Source organism: Schistocerca cancellata, chromosome 4 (genome assembly GCF_023864275.1).
Source record: "Schistocerca cancellata isolate TAMUIC-IGC-003103 chromosome 4, iqSchCanc2.1, whole genome shotgun sequence".
Taxonomy (NCBI): Eukaryota; Metazoa; Arthropoda; class Insecta; order Orthoptera; family Acrididae; genus Schistocerca; species Schistocerca cancellata.
In genome coordinates this window covers 460,520,618-460,540,452 of record NC_064629.1, presented here as the reverse complement: position 1 = coordinate 460,540,452, position 19,835 = coordinate 460,520,618, and the positions used below count along the sequence as shown (strand labels likewise).

At 45.5% G+C, this 19,835-nt stretch overlaps 1 protein-coding gene across 1 annotated transcript in view; it reads left to right on the top strand.

Moving 5' to 3' along the window:
- The window catches only part of LOC126184642 (aquaporin AQPAe.a-like), a 42,970-nt gene that overhangs the window by 21,343 nt on the left and 1,792 nt on the right, over nt 1–19,835 (top strand). Inside the window, exon 4 of the mRNA XM_049927120.1 lies at nt 10,796–10,990. Within this exon, the coding sequence (XP_049783077.1) occupies nt 10,796–10,990 (195 nt within the window). The remainder of the gene's footprint in view (nt 1–10,795; nt 10,991–19,835) is intronic.

The window sequence follows — 19,835 nt, the reverse complement described above, 5'->3', positions numbered from 1 at the left end:
GCGTGAGCGGAAGACGGCCTAACGGTGTGCGGGACCGTAGCCCAGCTTCATGGAGACGGTTGCGAATGGTCCTCGCCGATACCCCAGGAGCAACAGTGTCCCTAATTTGCTGGGAAGTGGCGGTGCGGTCCCCTACGGCACTGCATAGGATCCTACGGTCTTGGTGTGCATCCGTGCGTCGCTGCGGTCCGGTCCCAGGTCGACAGGCACGTGCACCTTCCGCCGACCACTGGCGACAACATCGATGTACTGTGGAGACCTCACGCCCCACGTGTTGAGCAATTCGGCGGTACGTCCACCCGGCCTCCCGCATGCCCACTATACGCCCTCGCTCAAAGTCCGTCAACTGCACATACGGTTCACGTCCACGCTGTCGCGGCATGCTACCAGTGTTAAAGACTGCGATGGCGCTCCGTATGCCACGGCAAACTGGCTGACACTGACGGCGGCGGTGCACAAATGCTGCGCAGCTAGCGCCATTCGACGGCCAACACCACGGTTCCTGGTGTGTCCGCTGTGCCGTGCGTGTGATCATTGCTTGTACAGCCCTCTCGCAGTGTCCGGAGCAAGTATGGTGGGTCTGACACACCGGTGTCAATGTGTTCTTTTTTCCATTTCCAGGAGTGTATATTAAATGCAGATGTAAAAGGACACTAAATGTTTTGGAAACTAATATGTAAGTAAACTATTAACAAATGCACTTAAATTTGTGGTATAACGCTAAATACGTACGTTCAAAAATTAGGCCTAAACAGTCGAATGTACCCCAAACTAACTTTTTCGATTACTGGAAGAATACGCAAATAATAAACCTTTAATGGCAAGCTTGAAGAGCACACTAATGAACGTATTTGTGTTCAACTACAATTAATTACAACCTAAATTACTTAAGAGAGCTCTGTCTCCGTACGTGCGGCCTTGTGCAAGACATTCATACATCTCTGTGAGTCGGTCACCTGAGTTCGCTAATTTCAAACTAACCTTTCGTCAGAATGGTGACAGATAAGGCGCCCATTGATCTGTTGGCAAACCGCGGATTGGATGAGAGACGAAAATGAGATGGCAAATAATACAGTTCTCGTCTTTAGAAGGTAGAATTTCAAATAGTATTGGTCTTATTATGGGGAGACATGTAAAATATGCTTTTCGTCCAAGATTAGGGTACTCTTAGGATCTGTTAAAGAGGATACTGGTTTGAGTAAATAAGCTCTAGAATATCCCTTGATGTTAGGGCTTGTCATACATTGGTTTGACCAATGGGACAATGTGTTAAGCATAGCACCGTACACAAATCTGAGCAAATCTTTCAGAGCATTCCCTTGGTACTGGTCATCCTAAGGAATAGTTAATGACGTGCGATGTCGGTTACTGGGATAATGCTGAGGAAGCCGTTCAGATTAAATTAACATAGGTCAAAACGTATTATTAGTTGATAATTACATGTCGCGCAATCACTACGAATTAGTGACAGAATGGATGTCAAATTAAACTAGACGTTAAATACCAGTGTGTAATTATTCACATGCACAATCACCCTGTGTAGATAATCTCAACGATGTTGTATTAGCAGGTTACTTGATAAGGGCAGTAAATAAGGAAGTTATCTTAAAGAATATTAAACTTACTGCAGGTAGTCTGGACCTGCTCTTCTCAATATGCTATTACGTATAGTACGACATGCGGGCACGACAGGTGAATCGGCTGTATTCACGTAATTTGTTTGAATATAACTCTTCCCCATAATCAAAATTACTTTCCTTACAGTGGACTACAATGTATTGCAGGACTACTATAATAATGTCAAAGATATTAGTACCTTGCGAAGAACATAGTTCTCGACAACCGTTAAGGAATTGCGCAATATGCCAAGGCTTAGGTCCTTCACGCAAATAGCCACACTTAGCTGCTTCGGCAACTCAACAGTTCCTAGAAGCTTGTTTTTCATAGCTTAACACAGTCGTGTGCATGGAGGCTCCCATACCTTTTCATTGCTTGGCTATTCAATGAATACTTCCTGACATGGCTGTAAATGTAGTTCGTCACTGCAACGAAGCTCACGCGAGGGTACGGTTTAGCGAAAGCGTTTGACGCAATGTCGAGCTAAAGTATTTACAGGTGAGTTCTGATATGTTCCTAGATAAAATTGAAGTTAACAAACCTTACAGAACAAGGTTAGCGTAAAACTGTCTGAAGCTAGCACAATCCTGCCGTATCTTGGACCAGCTGCCTGCAGCAGAATGTCGCCGTGGCTGCCTTGCCACTGCAGAGTCTGGATGCCGTATGGCAGATTCCCGTGCCTGCCTGTAGCTCTGCATTATCAACACAGCAGCTGCAGCAGCAGCAGCCTATAGGCATTACAAGTGGCAGCGACGATAAAACGCAAACTATCAACATTGGCACACTTAGGAGGCCGATCGTTAAAAGGACTCGGCTACTACTGGTGGGTATGTGCACAATGCACTTTCCTCTTGCCATGCACGCGCTAGTCAGGCAGAACTTACTGACGTTAGTAACTCTGCGAGCCATAGCGTTAACTTCTGTAACTTTAGTATCTGCCATGAACCAACTTAGCAATTACAAATATTAATACCATACGTAATACTCATTATTTCCATGTCAACATCGTAAAACGCAGACGAAGCATTTCAGCGCGTCAACAATGAGCTGAACGAAGTGCTTCGAACTGAGTTGGTCGAACGTGGGACGTGGACGGATGAGCTTGCGTTAGGCAGCAGTTACGGGTCTCGTAAGTGAGCAAATAGGATCTTAACCTCGCGGTAGCGCCAAGCATGTCAACAGTAATGGCCCGCGACTATGCACAATGCAGGGCAGAATCTGTAAGGTTAATTTACTGCATGTTTCGTAGTTAAGCAACTTTAAACATTAACTGCACAATGACTATGCAGCCAAACATACTGTATACCTGTTGCAAGGGGTTTACAGCTTAGTCCACAAATTTAAGTCAAGCTGCTGGTATGCCTCAACTAAGAGCTAGACTATTTGTTCCGTAGTTGGTGATCTTTAGTAACTTTCATTACAGTCTCAATCTAGAAAGCCACACACAGAACTGAGTACTGCTAGTGTGCAGCGCAGCGGCATACAGCAGGTTCATGGACTGTTCTGTTTCGACAGGGTGAAAAAGATACGGCGACTACCATGTTCTGTATTAAAGATCACTTAATTCAAAGTGCTTCATTGCATAAATACTGCCAAATGCCGGCCTGAGATGAGTGGCCGCCTACATGCGCAATGTTACCTGTCATTAAAAAAAGGGTGCGCCATAGGAACCGTGGATTTGACAGTGTTCTGGCTTGCTGTCGCAGTGATACTGCCGTACTGTAGGTGCATTCATAACAGAACGCTCTCAGACCAAACATGCTTCGTTGTGCTGGTACTGCAAACAGCTGAATGCAACAGGAAACAACGTTAGTATAGTTACATGACGGCATCTTCTTGGGTGACTGACTTCGGAAGTAAGTCACCCCCTTCCCCATCCGGATCTCTGGGTGTGGACTACCCAGGAGGATGTCACATTGTCAGAATGTGAAATGCTAACACATGTATTCGGGCAGGAAGGTTGCAAAATTTACAAATGAAATAAAAGATACGGTGGTGATTAGTGAAGTTCGGTGGTCAGAGGAGCAAGAGTCTGGTGTGAATACAGCGCTATAAATACAAAATGAAATAGGGGTAATACAGGAGTACATTCAATAATGAACAGGTACGCAGGTGGTTTACTGTAGAAGCATAGTAAATGGATTTTCATAGCTAGGCGGCCACTCATCTCAGGCCGGCATTTGGCAGTATTTATGCAATGAAGCACTTTGAATTAAGTGATCTTTAATACAGAACATGGTAGTCGCCGTATCTTTTTCACCCTGTCGAAACAGAACAGTCCATGAACCTGCTGTATGCCGCTGCGCTGCACACTAGCAGTACTCAGTTCTGTGTGTGGCTTTCTAGATTGAGACTGTAATGAAAGTTACTAAAGATCACCAACTACGGAACATAGTCTAGCTCTTAGTTGAGGCATACCGCGCACGCGCGCGCGCACGCACAGTAAACTAGCTCTGCAGATTGAAGGTATAATTAAGTAAAGGCAATTAGATCGCCAAGAGATGAAAAAATGTGATGGGACTTAAATTTGGGAGTTGGAAAAAGAAAAGTAGAGGGTATACATGGATGGAGGGAAAGCGATGGAGGAAGCGGCATAGTAAAATTTTTGCATACTACTTAACTGTCGCTCACACTTCGTTGGACCCCTCATCCCCCTCATCCCCCTTCCCCCCCCCCCTCCCCCCCTGGTCCGCAACTCTTTTGTTGATATGTACGTAGTGAGCACGGGACCCCGGAGGGGGGGGGGGGGGGGCGGCGGCGGCGGCGGCTCCTTACCAGCTCAGGAAGGTGGCAGACGCAATTGTTGAGTTGATCGACCATGACTCACCACCTATCGATTGCAGCAGCAGTGCTCTCTCGAAGCCAGGCCCTCAGCGGCCATCGAGGTGACCCTTTCTTGTTTCTTCTTTTTTCGTTTTTATAATGGCACTTATTCAATTGAATATTCGTGGCATTTGGTCCAACCTAGAGGAACCAAAATTGCTCCTTCGAATGCACTGCCCGCTTGTTGTAGGTCTCTAAGAAACGAAGTTACACCCATGCGATTGTATTGACCTGGCAAACTGTATCTCAGTGCATGTTCACCTACCACCGTGGCAGGTGGGGGTTTATGTCTGGCGACTGGAGCATTCGACACCAGCCCTGTTCAATCTGTATGCCGAAACTGCCGAATTACTGCTAAACTACCGGCGCGATACATTGCTTTGTCGGTACGCCTGCCGACCGAAGTCATTGCCCGACCACCCGTCATTTCTCGTTCTTTGACGACTCTCTCGACCGCCAATACGGGCTGTATGTCTCTGCCCTGTTACCTCCTAGAGTTCGCTTTCGTCGCCTGCTTCAGCAATTTGATTTTACCCTCCCTACCACTTTTCGAGTGGGTGAGAGCCCGACGCCACCTTGGCTCCAGGCTCAGGTTCGCGTTCACCATGAACTCAGCTCGCTCCCAAAGGAGAAGACAGCAGATTCGATATCCCGCTCGAGGTTTGTCGAACTTCGTTCGAGGCTCGCTAATTGATTTACACATATGGCTGACTTCTGCTGGCGTCGGATGTGCCTTTGTCATTGGGGATGATACCTTTCGATACCGGCTCCTTGACCAGTGTTCAAGCTTTACAGCTGAGCTTTCTGCTCTCTATCAGGCTGTTCACAATATCCGCCGCCATCGACGTTCTCCCTATGCCATCTGCTCTGATTCTTTCAGCGCCATTGTCTCCATGACCCATATTCGGACCACCCTCTCGTGCAACGAATTACAGTCCCTTCAGTCGCTAGCTGCTAGTGGCGCTCATGTCCTTTTTTTTATTCCTGGCCGCGTTCGTGTGCCTGGAAACGAAGCTGCTGATGCTGCGGCCAAGGCTGCTGTCCTCCTGCCTCGGACAGCTGCCTCTTGTGTCCCATCAACTGATGTTAGTAGGGTTCTTTGTCGGTGCGTTTCATCATTGTGGCATGAAAATAAACTTTGGTGGTGGTGGTGGTGGTGGTGGTGGTGGTGGTGGTGGTGGTGGTGGTGGTGGTGGTTGTTGGGATGTTTAAGGGGCTTGGGCGACCTCCTCACGTCCTTCCCGGCGAGAGGTCATTTTGGCCAGGTTGTAGATTACGCATTGCAGATTTAGCCACCGCTACCTGTTGTTCGGTGACCTGGCCCTGCAGTGCCCCTGTGGTCACCCATTGACGGTGCGCAGTTTTATTGTCCTGTCCCCATTGTACTCACTCCCGTGTTGTCCTGTCTGTCTACTTTACAGGAACTGTCAGCTGATGACGCTCGTGCAGCTGCTCGTGTCCTTAGTTTTATTACATTGACGAACTTGTCCAGAGATCTATTTTATTTGTCTTTGTAAGTCCTTTCTGGTGTTGCCCCTTGCGTTTTTCTACGCTACTAGTGCGCTAACGTTTGTGACTGGGCGCTAATGACCTTAGTAGTTGAGCGCCCTAAACAAAACAAAACAAAACTCGGCAAAAGCTTCGTCTGGACCTTTTGCGCAAGACCCTAAGGACTGTAAACCCTACCCCTCTGCTGTCACTTTCCCTCGATTCTTGCGTGTTCTGGGGCTCTGAAGTTTACAAAACGGCGCGGTGGCTGATGGTAATGTAATGTTGGTTTCTCGTATGTCGATAGAGGACATACTGAAAAATATTCTTTGCCTGCTTGCTGCAATGTGTTCACTGCAGATCTTGTGGCCATATCTCGTGCACTTTAGTACATCCATTCCTGTTCTGGTGAGTCGTTTGTTCTGTGACCCCGTGAGCAGCTTACAAGCTATCGATCAGTGCTACGCTCGCCATCCATTGGTAGCGAACATCCAGGAACCCCTCACTACCCTGGAATGATCCAGTCGTTCAGTGGAGTATGGACCCCAGGACACGTCGGAATTCCAGGCAACGAATTTGTTGACCGGCTGACCAAACAAGCTACGTGTAAACCGCTCCTGGAGATGGAAATCTCTGAAACTGATCTGCGTTCTCTTACGCCGCAAGTGTTTCCGGCTTCTGGAGATTGAGTGGCATAACAGTATGCACAAGAAGCTGCATGTCATTAAGGAGACTGTAGATATTTGGAAGTCTCCCCTGCGGCCTTCTCGCAGGGAATCAGTTGTCCTTAGTGGACTCCGCATTGGCCATACGTGTCACACATGGTTACCGCCTCCATTGCGAGGACCCACCTCAGTGTCGCTGTGGCGTGGCTCCTAAATGACAGTCGTCCACCTCTTGCTGGAATGGCCACTTTTATCCGCTCTTCGGGGACTTCTAACCTTCCCAGCACCCTACCTTCGGTGTTGGGCGACAATGCCTCAACAGAAGTTTTAATTTTAAGTTTTATTCGTGAGGGTGGGTTTTATTAATCTGAGTTCTAGTGCATGTCCTTTGTCCCTCTGTCCTCAACCCTATGGTTTTTGGGTTGTTTTAATGTGCTGCCGAGTGGCTGGCTTCTCCTTTTTTATTCTCATGGTCGACGAGCCATGGTAATCTTTGTCTCTTCTTGTTCCTCGCGTCTCTGGTTTTCTTGTCCTGTTTCGTCCATTGTAGTTCGTTGTCCTGTCATTCTTCTTGTTCTTCCTTTCTCCTGTTGTGCTGTATGCCTTTCTTCTTTCACTTGGGTAATTGTTCTGTTGGGAGCAAGGGACCAATGACTTCACAGTTCGGTCCCTTTCCCCCGTTTTTAAACCAACCACCCTATCTACCTTTCGAGAAGAGAGTTGTATGAATATAAAGATCTGGTGGATAATCAGTACTGTGCAAAAAAAAGGGACATATGAAAGGTGGAAATACATACAGGATCCATATAAAGGAAATAAACTGATTGGAAACATAAGAGAAATATATGGGAGAATATTACAAAATTAATTGAAGACAACACTGACAGACCTATGCCTAAACAAAGCCCTTGGAGTAAGACATTCCGTCACAACTGATATCGTTGGGAGAATTAGCCATAACAGAACTAATATACCTGGTATGCAAAAGGTAAGGCAGGCGGAATACCTTCAAACTTAAACATTGTTAGAATTAAAATTCCAAAGAAAGCAGGTGCAGATGAGTGTGAATATTGCCGCACTATGAACTTAGTACGTCGTAGCTGCAGGTTGCACATTATTTACCGATGAATCGTAAGAACTGGTAGATAGACATCGGGAAGATCAATATGGATTCCGGAGAATTGTAGGAACTCTCAAAGTAATACTGACTCGACTACGCTTTGAAGGCAGGTCGGTGAAAGACAAACGTAAGTTTTTTAGCTTTCGTAGATTTTGAGAAAGCTCTTGACAATGTGTACTTGAGTACTCTTTGGAATTCTGAAGGTAGTAGGGGTAAAATACAGGAAGTGTGAAGTTGAATATAGTTTCTACAGAAACCAGACAGAACACTAGTTGAGACGTGAAAGGGAAGCAGTGGTAGAAGAGTGAGACAAGGTTGTAGCCTGTCCGCATTATTAATATGTACAGTAATCAAACAGGGAAGTATAGACAAATTTGGAAACGGCATTACCAAGTTTCGAGAAATAAGAACTGAGGCTTCCCAGTGACACTAACCGTCAAAAACAGAGTAGGAAGAACAGTTAAACGGAATAGTGTCTTGAAAGGATGTAATAAAAACATGAGTAAAACCAAAATATTGGTAGTGGAATGTTGTCCAATTAAATCTAGCGAGGGTGAGGAATTTACATTAGGAAAATAAAGTCTAAAAGTAGATTAGTTTTGAAACTTCCTGGCAGATCGAAACTGTGCTGGATCGATACTCTCACGAACTTTTTTTTGTGGGAAAGTACGACTGAGCTACCCAGGCGCGACGCATGACCCGTCCTCACGGCTTTACTTCCACCAGTACCTCGTCTCCTACCTTCCAAAATTCACAGCAGCTCTCCTGCGAACCTTGCAAGCCCAGCACTCCTGAAGGGAAGTATATTGCGGAGACATGGCTTAGAAACAGCCTGGCAATCTTCCCGGAGGAGTGCTGGTCTTGAAAGATTAGCAGGAGAGCTGTGAAGTTAAAAAGTTAAAAGAAAAGATACTTGTGAAAGTAATACTGCGAGGACAGGTCCACAGTCGTGCCTGGGTAGTTAAACCGGTAGAGCCCTTCCCCGCAAAAGGCAAAGTCCTGAGTGAGGGTCTCGGTCCGGCACAATTGTAATCCACGAAGAAGTTTCAGTGTACACTCTGCTGCAGAATGAAAATACCTTTCTAGATGAGTTTTGCTGTTCGGCCAGTGAAATAAGATGTAGTGAGAATATAAAAAGGACTGTCAATAGCAAAAAGTTAGGTCTTTGGACTAAAGCATCACATACTGCATTGTATGGCAGGCACAGCAAGAAATAATGCATTCCTTCTGAAACAGTTTGAGCGCTCCTTACAGAAAAGTAGCAACTTCCCTCGATTACAAGAGTTAAAGTATAACATGAAGAATCCGCGACCGACCGTCATCTTCTACAGAGAGGAACAAGTCTTCAAAAGGCGCCAGGTAGGAGAAATAAGAGTTCGGCATGATTTAGTTAATTTGACAATCTTCGTGCACACTGTGACAAGCAGGTACTGGGGCCCCACTAATGAACCGAAGGCGGCGGTGAACTGTGTACAGCTCTTGGCGAATTTGATCTGTGGCTCCAGACACGGGCATAACTCATAAACGCCCTAAACTCACTGGTTTGTGTTTACGTATAGTTTCGCCATATTTTTCACATTCAATACACATCGCCTGAAAGCAAAAGTTCTATTTTCGTCAAAATATAATACCTATCGTATTTAATCGTAAAGTTAGTCTCAGGCAATTCAGCTCATTGAAACATGTAACTAGTTCTTGTTACTCGTTAATTCTTCAGACAGGCTTGGAAGATTATTTTTGAGTAACCTGATGGAACCCAACTTACTGACACTCTTAGATACAGATTGCACAATGTAGGTAAAAAGATTGATGTCCATTCTAGTCCGGTTAAACTAATACTGTAGCAGCATGCGCCTATGAACAGCAGCAACAGCCAACAGTTGTGCAGCCGATACTGAGCACCACAGACACAAGATAGCGCGTGGTACTAACGCTTCCTCCTAATATGAACGGTGATGCATATTAACATCTTTAAAAGTTTAAAAACCTTTACGAAGATGGAGGCTACATTTCATACGTCGTAATGTGTGGTCTAAAACGTAGTGAACGTAAACGCTATCACATACTTGCAATAAATTTGTGAATAAAGTGCCCGTCCTTGACATGTAGTAAGATTTCAGGCAAATAAGTAGTCATGAACCTAAGACGCCGTCTTATTATAGGTAAAGATTTTTGAGAATACTGTTCTCAAATGATGAGGAAACGTTGCGACGTGAAACGTGGCTGGAAATTTCCTTTTTTTATGTTAAAGGAAATACATTAAATTCCAGTAATACGCTCGGCATATTTCCACGCAAGTATTTAAACAGGAATGAAATCTGACAATGAAATGTAGTTACCCGATCCAATTCGTTCTACTCCGATGCTCTGCACTCTTGAAAACTTAGATTCCGTTCGGCTTACCTTAAAAGCTCTTAGCCATCAGACGACTGTTGCCAATTCCAAACTGCCAATAACCCAGCACAGAGCAGTTCGTTCCACGGAAGAAATCATTGCGTGTGAAGCAGGCCTAAGTGTGCAGTACTCACTGCTCTGTCGCGATTATACCGCTTTGGTTTGAGAACTTCATTTAGCCCAAGTCGGTCCATTCCAGTAAAATTTTAAAAGAACGCTTTCAGATACCTTCTGTTTCGGTCGGAACAGCTACATAACTTTCAGTAAAGTTTTTGACATTGAGGCAATGGGTGTTCCATAATAAAGGCCAGTTTACTTCGTCCTTCCTGTCCCTCTTACTGTTTTCGTTAAGTACAGTTCAGTTTGACTAACATTTCAATTACAATGTGATTCACTTTCTGCCCGAACATATAAATTGTTAATGATTCGAGTTTGTATGGGGTAAAGCAAGTTAGCACATTCACCATTGCTTGTTAATTGATTAGTTTCAAAATAGCGTGAAGTTTCAGGCATCTTCTCACATTAGAGGGGCAGCAGATTGATAAATGCCTTTTCCAACTTGAACAGGAATTCACCTTTGCCCCACTGCGAAATAGAAAAGTCTTAGTCGTTGAGACGAGTGATAGTAGTCATTGAGCTGTATAATAGTTACTGAAAGGCTAAATTTTCAGTCTGCTGTTCATTCCAGGCGCTGACACCAGAGGAGTCTGAGTCTACATTAGGTGTGACGGCAGTCAGCCCATATTTGACGCTGACGCAGGCGGTCTTCGTGGAGGCTTTCATAACATTCTTCTTAGTGATGACGGTGTTTGGCGCCAGGTCTGCCAGAGGCAGTGCTGGGTTTGCCATTGGCTTATCCATCACGACATGCCACCTGTTCGCGGTATGTATACTCTTCGTACTTATTAAATAGCCGTAATCTAGCAAAGCCAGTAGCAATAAACAAACGTTCCATGAAGCTGTTGAGGTAGCGTGGCACAGGATAATGAAAAGTGGATGGTCTACGCTATAGCTCTTACCATTTGTAGCCGTGGTCTTCTCCCCTCTGTTGCAGAGTCAAACATGACACGTGATAGTGGTCTTTACTGAATGTTGTCAGACAGCACCAATCATCTGGACATATAGTCAGTTAGGAATTGTAACTGGAATTACTTTGCCGCTGCCATCGCCTTTAGCACCCTGACACACTGACTCGATGCAGCTGTCCAGAATCACGTCCATTCTATCTGCTGTCGGATGAAAGTAATCTTGGTAGACTTCAGAAATTACTGTCGCCATTTCAGATCAGATGAGCTCGCCAATGCTATGAGACATCAATTGATGGAGCGCCTCATTGCATTTACATTGGCTGTATTGTGCCTCTATGTGTGGGACTTCTTCAGCGTGCCAGCACTTTCTCTAACATAGCTTGAGAGGCAGATTGCATGCACAGCCGAAAGCTCAAACGCCTGCTGGTGGACTGCCAGCATCGTGTCCTTGCCATATTCAACTATATTTGGAGCGAGAGTGAGAGCTCGTCTTCGTGGCGAGAGCATCGTGGTACTGAAACAGAGTAAACACCACATTGAGAATGACAGCTATAACTTAGTCTCGCTAATGTTATCTGAAAGTTGCTCGAGCATATGGTTGTATCAGTAACTAGATTGTCGATATTTTGGTTATCAGTCCAGTTTCCGTCAAAGTCGCTCTACTGACAATTTCGTCTGTGAGGGGTGTGATAAGGGGAGATCCACTAATGCAACGGACATCCAGCATTGGAATCAAAATTGTAGTTCAGTGTCCCTGCTATGAACTCCAAATTCACTACTGCCTCTTGCCAGGAAGCACTCAATGGTGTGTACTCAGTCATCAGATTTCTCGACCTATCCTTGGGACTGAAATAGTGACGCAGTGGTTCTCCTGTCTCTGTTCCTGGCTATCCTTGATGCATTTCTCGGTTAAGAAGTGATACGCACTGTCTTCTACAGTCGACAGATCAACCACTTTCGCCTACACACATGTAGTGTGCAGTGAACTACTTACTGCCAAATGGATGCAGTTTACTCACAGCAGAGTTGGTCATTGCTTGAGCCCTGAGTCACATTCGTTCCTGCACTGGTGAGAAGTCAGGTCAGCATGGACTGAGTAACTGTCAGGCTACTAACCAGTGGAATCCTTACAACCCATTGGTTGTGATGATCTCAGATCTCTTGACCTGTCAGGCTGGACATAGTTACCTAGCCAGCCATGGGGCTGAAAACTAATTGGTGAGTTTGTGCTTGGGTACCATGGGGCCACAGCCTTTGCAGCACTTCTCCCTTTGGCCCTGCATGTCTATCATCCTATTTTGACCTCTCTCGGGAACATGCCTGATACTTCTGGAAATGTATCTAGAATTTTCAGTAGCCTGACATTTTCAGTTTCCTCCTTCTGCATTCCCTCCTCCTAGCCTTCCTCCACTTGGGCGTGAGGTTCTTCTTTCACTCCTTCGTCCACTTCAGCGTTAGAGGTTCTTCCATGCCTTCCTCCTTGCGCCCTCCTGAAGGCAACCCCATACTTCTGACGCTTAGCTGGTGATGGGACAACGTGTAATGCCCAGCCCCAGGTCGACAGGTCCCCCCAGGGGCTCAGTCTTTTTGAGTACATGCATGGTGAACACAGGGCCCTGAGCTATTGCAGCCTTTCTTCCTGGGCTGCATTTCCTTTCCTTTCCCTTCCCCTCATTCCCTGTCATTGGTCCTTCCCCCTCCACCCGCTCCTCTACCTCTCTTGGTATCCTTGTTTGTTGGCCCCGCTATCCCCTGGTTATGTTGGCTTTGCGACGGAGTTTCGTTGAGTAATTATCATTCTGGCATTCTCGGGTCCCCCTCTGGGCTCTGACTCCATTACTAAATTTGTATTCTGTAGTGTGAGCCATTTGGGGAAGAGCACCTTTCCTAGTGTCTCCAGTGTGTGCCCTCCTAGTTCCTTCCATCTTTTCCTTCACGTCAAAGCCAGCCTGTGTGGTGGGGTTGCTACGTACCCTTTTGGTTGAGCCCCATGAAAACACAGGGATCACGCTTCAGATGCCTGAGCTGTGACCTACTCGTGTAAGTGTAGGAGTAGTTTGTCATCCTGGAGCATCGGGACTCCTGGCAATGGCTGCCATGCCAGACGGCCTTTGCTGTGGCTGGGTGGCGCCTATGGGGAGAGCCCATCATCGGAGTGGTTGGTATGGGGGCGGATGCTACGCAAATGAACAAGATATGGGTCCAGAATTCTGGCCATTCTTCTATGGCCCTCTCTTAGAATGGAAATGATTCTTTTAGTGCTGCTACTTCTGCCCTCCCTTCCATGGCTACCCACTGGGAAGAGGGTCAGGCTCTTTGGCTAGGGGTGAAACCTTTCCCCCGCTATCTGGTTTGCACCAAGACTCACGGGATACTTCCACAAATACCATACCTTAATTTTTTGTGGAACATGTTAAAGAAAAGATTGGCAAAGTGGACTCTGAGCAAGATGCAGTTGGGTTTGTTGTTGATCAAAACTTTCAGCTGTCCAGTCTGTGGCCCTTTGTACCTGTGACCATCTTGGCACAATTCCTGTCTCCATTACCCCCCTCCCCCCCCCAAGTATTTGAATATGGTTCAGTGTGTCATTTTTCACAGGGACCTCATCCTTCAAACTGATGAGGAACTGAGGGACAATCACAGTGGGGTGTTCACTTTGTTTGGTGTGTTCAGAAGGGCCCGAAGGACAATTGCATTGACACTGGTGCCTTTATCCTGGCCTTTCGAAGGGATACCCTCCCTGAGGTCAAGATTATGGTTTATTGATGTGACTTGAAGCTGTACATCCCATCTCCTTTCAGATGTCTTAAGTGCTTGCGTTTTGAACAAGTCTTCACACTATTCGCAGACCCCTCTGGTGACTGGATGTAAACTCCATGAGGAGTTCCTGTGTTCCCCCTCCTGTGTGTAATTGTCATGGCAATCATTCTCCACATGCACTGGATTGCCCAGCTTATAAGAAGGAAAAGATACAAGAGACGAAGTTCCTTGATCATCTAACCTACACAGAAAATCGTAAGAAGTATGCATGTCCTCATCCTGTGTCAATGGCGTCTAGCTATGCTTTAGTTAAATCCTCACTCTTTCCTCACCCTACCTTATCTGTCCCGAACCTCCCCCCCCCCTCCCCTCCAGGTGGTGCTCCGTCTCCCCCAGCCAGAGAAGTGTCCCACTTCTTTGGTGACAGCTAGTAAAGGGCACACCCCTCCCAGGATCCCCTTCCCAGCACTTTCCAGGTCAAAGATCTGCTGCCACACGACCACTACGATAACCACGGTCTGTGGGCCCCCAGGTCGCCTGCTCTTTCTGATCCAGATTTTGCTGCAGCTGGCTCTTTCTCGCAGCACAGCCCTCCTCTATCTCATACAGAAGAGTCCCTGGACAGGGAGCTTCTGGTGTAGCCAGAGGTCCCGTCCCCACCTTTGCAACCTGACTCTGACCTGCTATTCATGGATGTCACCCCCTCCTTGTCAGTGATGGATGGTGACCCAGTGCCATGATTGGCTTTAGCCTGTTTACCCCCATTTGAATCGTCGTTCTGTGGTTATCCAATGGAATTGTAATGGATGGTACAGTTACCTTCAAGCGTTCAAATCCTTTATTTCGTCTTACTCTGCAGCTTGTGTGGTTCTACACGAATCTCATTTTACAGATAGCCTCTCACCGAACCTCTATGGGTTCCATGCTTTCTGCCGAAATCGGGTCTGCACCCTGCGGGCCTCTGTTGGCGTCTGTACCCTGGTCTGTACGGACGTTGCTAGCACATGTATTCCTCTTCAAACTACATTGGAAAAGGTTGCTGTTAAGGTCCACCTGGACTCAGGGGTCACAATTCGCAATAATCTCCCTCTTGACATGACTTAAACCTGCTGCGTTAATTGCCCTTCTTCAGCAGCTTCCTCCTCCCTTCCTCCTTCTCAGGAATTTTAATGCTCACCATCCTTTGTGGGGCAATGCATTTGCATTTAGTCAGGGTCTTCTCATAAACTAGTTTCTTGTAGACAACTACTTGTGCTTTCTTAATGATGGCTCACCTACCCATTTCAGTCCCGCTCATGGTACATTTTATGCCATTGATCTTTCTTCTCCCTCCCACATCCCTCCCTTCTCTCCATGAAAATAAGCTTAGGGCCATCAGATCCCAACGGCTTGGACGACCTCCTCACTCCCTTCCCGCCGAGAGGTGGTCATTTTGGCCAGGTTGCAGATTGGGCATTGCCGATTTAGCCACCGCTACCTGTTGTCCGGTGACCACGCCCTGCAGTGCCCTTGTGGTCATCCATTGACGGTGCTCCATATTTTATTGTCCTGTCCCCGTTTTATTCACTCATGTTGTCCTCTCTGCCGTCTACCTTACAGGAACTTTTAGCTGATGACGCTCGAGCAGCTGCTCGTATCCTTAGTTTTAGTACATTGACTGACATTTCCAAAAGATCTTTTATGTCTTTGTAAGTACTTTTTGGTGTTGCCCCTTTGCGTTGTTCTACGCTATTAGTGCATTAACGTTTGTGACTGGGCGCTAATGACCTTAGTAGTTGAGCGCCCTAAACCACAAAAAAAAATTGGTAGACTGCTCAGGCAATAAATCGGTGACAGCAGGTGACTATTGCTGCGTAAGCTACCTCATTGAATGTTCCATGCCTTAAGTCTCACAATGTGATCCTCCACAGTCAAATAGGGGTAATGCAGGAGTAGGTTTAATAATGAATAGGAAAATGGGAATGCGGGTAAGCTACTACAAACAGCATAGTGAACGCATTATTGTGGCCACGATAGATACGAAGCCCACACATACTACAGTAGTACAAGTTTATATGCCAACTATCTCTGCAGATGACAAAGAAATTGAAGAAATGTATGATGAAATAAAAGAAATTATTCAGATAGTGAACGGAGACGAAAATTTAAGTCATGGGTGACTGGAATTAGTGTGTAGGAAAAGGGAGAGAAGGAAACGTAGGTGAATATGGATTGGGGCTAATAAATGAAAGAGGAAGCCGCCTGGTAGACTTTAGCACAGAGCATAACTTAATCATAGCTAACACTTGGTTTAAGAATCATGATAGGTTGTATACATGGAAGAACCCTGGAGATAATAAAGGTATCACATTATATAATGGTAAGACAGATTTAGGAACCAGGTTTTAAATTAAGACATTTCCAGGGGCAGATGTGGACTCTGATCAGAATCTATTGGTTATGACCTTAAGGTTAAGACTGAAGAAACTGGAAAAAGGTGGGAATTTAAGGAGATGGGACCTGGATAAACTGAAAGAACCAGAGGTTGTACAGAGTTTCAGGGAGAGCATAAGGAACAATTGACAGGAATGGGGGAAAGAAATACAGTAGATGAAGAATGGGTAGCTTTGAGGGATGTAGTGAAGGCAGCAGAGGATCAAGTAGGTAAAAAGACGAGGGCTAGTAGAAATTCTTGGGTAACAGAAGAAATATTGAATTTAATTGATGAAAGGAGAAAATATAAAAATGCAGTAAATGAAGCAGGCAAAAAGGAATACAAACGTCTCAAAAATGAGATCGACAGGAAGTGCAAAATGGATAAGCAGGGATGGCTAGAGGACAAATGTAAGGATGTAGAGGCTTATCTCACTAGGGGTAAGATAGATACTGCCTACAGGAAAATTAAAGATACCTTTGGAGATAAGAGAACCAAATGTATGAACATCAAGAGCTCAGATGGAAACCCAGTTCTAAGCAAAGAAGGGAAAGCATAAAGGTGGAAGGAGTATATAGGTCTATACAAGGGACAATATTATGGAAGTGGAAGACGATGTAGATGAAGATGAAATGGGAGATATGATACTGCGTGAAGAGTTTGACAGAGCACTGAAAGACCTGAGTCTAAACAAGGCCCCTGGAGTAGACAACATTCCATTGGAACTACTGACAGCCTTGGGAGAGCCAGTCCTGACAGAACTCTACCATCTGGTGAGCAAGATGTATGAAACAGGCGAAATACCCTCAGACTTAGAAAGAATATAATAATTCCAATCCCAAAGAAAGCAGGTGTTGACAGATGTGAAAATTACCGAACAATCAGTTTAATAAGCCACAGCTGCAAAATACTAACACGTATTCTTTACAGACGAATGGAAAAACTAGAAGCTGACCTCAGGGGAGATGAGTTTGGATTCCGTAGAAATACTGGAACACGTGAGGCAATACTGACCCTAAGACGTATCTTAGAAGAAAGATTAAGGAAAGGCAAACCTATGTTTCTAGCATTTGTAGACTTAGAGAAAGCTTTTGACAATGTTGACTGGAATACTGTATTTCAAATTCTAAAGCTGGCAGGGGTAAAATACAGGGAGCGAAAGGCTATTTACAATTTGTACAGAAACCAGATGGCAGTTATAAGAGTCGAGGGACATGAAAGGGAAGCAGTGGTTGGGAAGGGAGTGAGACAGGGTTGTAGCCTCTCCCCGATGTTATTCAATCTGTATATTGAGCAAGCAGTAAAGGAAACAAAAGAAAAGTTCGGTGTAGGCATTAAAATCCATGGAGAAGAAATAAAAACTTCGAGGTTCGCCGATGACATCGTAATTCTGTCAGACAGCAAAGGACGTGGAAGAGCAGTTGAACGGAATGGAGGGTGTCTTGAAGGGAGGATATAAGACCAACATCAACAAAAGCAAAACGAGGATAATGGAATGTAGTCGAATTAAATCGGGTGATGTTGAGGATATTAGATTAGGAAATCACACTCAAAGTAGTAAAGGAGTTTTGCTATTTGGGGAGCAAAATAACTGATGATGGTCGAAGTAGAGGATATAAAATGTAGACTGGCAATGGCAAGGAAAGCCTTTCTGCAGAAAAGAAATTTAACATCGAGTATAGATTTGTCAGGAAGTCATTTCTGAAAGTATTTGTATGGAGTGTAGCCATGTATGGAAGTGAAACATGGACGGTAAATAGTTTGGACAAGAGAATAGCTTTTGAAATGTGGTGCTACAGAAAAATGCTGAAGATTAGATGGGTAGATCACATAACTAATGAGGAAGTATTGAATAGGATTGGAGAGAAGAGAAGTTTGTGGCACAACTTGACCAGAAGAAGGGATCGGTTGGTAGGACATGTTCTGAGGCATCAAGGGATCACCAATTTAGTATTAGAGGGCAGCGTGGAGGGTAAAAATCGTAGGGGGAGACCAAGAGATGACTACACTAAGCAGGTTCAGAAGGATGTAGGTTGCAGTAGGTACTGGGAGATGAAGCAGCTTGCACAGGATAGAGTAGCATGGAGAGCTGCATCAAACCAGTCTCAGGACTGAAGACCATAACATCATCATATGCATTGCCTTCCAGGAAACCTGGTTCCCAGCAGTGTGGACCCTGCACTCCGCAGCTAAGAGATATTACAGGAACTGTAGCGACTGTAATAGTATCAGGTGGAGTTTGTGTTAATGTCCTAAACTTGGTATGTAGTGAACATGTGCCCATTCAAACCCATTTTGAAGCAGTGGCTGTCTGAAAAAGCATGACACAGGAAATAACTGTCTGCAATGTATATCTTCATCCAGATGATGCAGTACTCCTGAATGTATTAGCTGCACTGATTGATAAAATCTCCTAGCAGTAGGAAAGGTTTAGGTAGTTAAATGCCCATAACCCCTTGTGGGGTGGTACCATGCTCACTGGCTGAGGCAGAGCTGTCTGAACTTTACTGGGGGCGTGGCACTATCCCACCATCTTGGATAACTGTATTTTGGGCCAGAAAACGCCTACTGGTTGGGTGACGTCACGGCTGCAGTCACGGCTGCAGTCTTGGGTGGCGCCATCCATTGATTGTCCCAATACTAGTGAGGACACTGACTGGTGTCAGGTATACCTTCATTGGCACAGACGATTTTCGGTATTGGCTTCTGGAACACTGCTCAGTATTTACATGGGTCTCTTTGCTGTGTCAGGCCACGCTGTTCATTTGATGACACAGGCTTTCCAGTTATTTGCTCCAACACTCTGCCCTTCAGAGACTGTGCTAAACACAATCAATCCCTTAATGTAACATGTCAAAGAAAGCTTGCACTTGTTTACTCTTAATGTTTGTAGGTCCCTGCTCACTTCAGATGGCAAACGAAGCTGCTGATGCTACTGCCAAGGCTGCAGTCCTATCTTGGCCTACTGGTTCCTCTATTCATTCTAGTCTGTGTGTTGCCATCTTCAGCAGGTGGTGTCACTCCATCACCAGTGGTCTTCCCTTCACAGGGGCAAGCTCTGAGCAAATAAACCTCTCCCAGTGGCTTGGCTGACCACCTCTCAGCTCTCATGCTTCCTACACATTTTTGCTGGGTTGCGTATTCGCCACTGTCGTTTTAGCCATCGCCATTTGATCCCCACAATTGTGCTCATCGTCATCAACCTTTGACAGTTCAGTGTCCTGATTGAATGCCCCTTTTTAACCACTTGAGTTGTAATTTGTTTGCAGTCTGAATTATTTGCCGTTTTAGTGAACGATGCATGGTCGGTTGACTGCGTTTTACTTTTTATGCGACATACAGCAGTTTTTGCGCCCTAGAAGTCTTTTTTGGCCCTCCAGGTCTCGCTGGGATTCCAGAGAACGAACATGCTGTCTTTGCCATGTTGGCTACCAGGACGCTCATTTTTGGAGAAGGGTATATTGGAATTGGACATTCAATCGACTCCCTTAGAGGCTTGTAAAGCAAAATTGGTATACCCTGGTTTC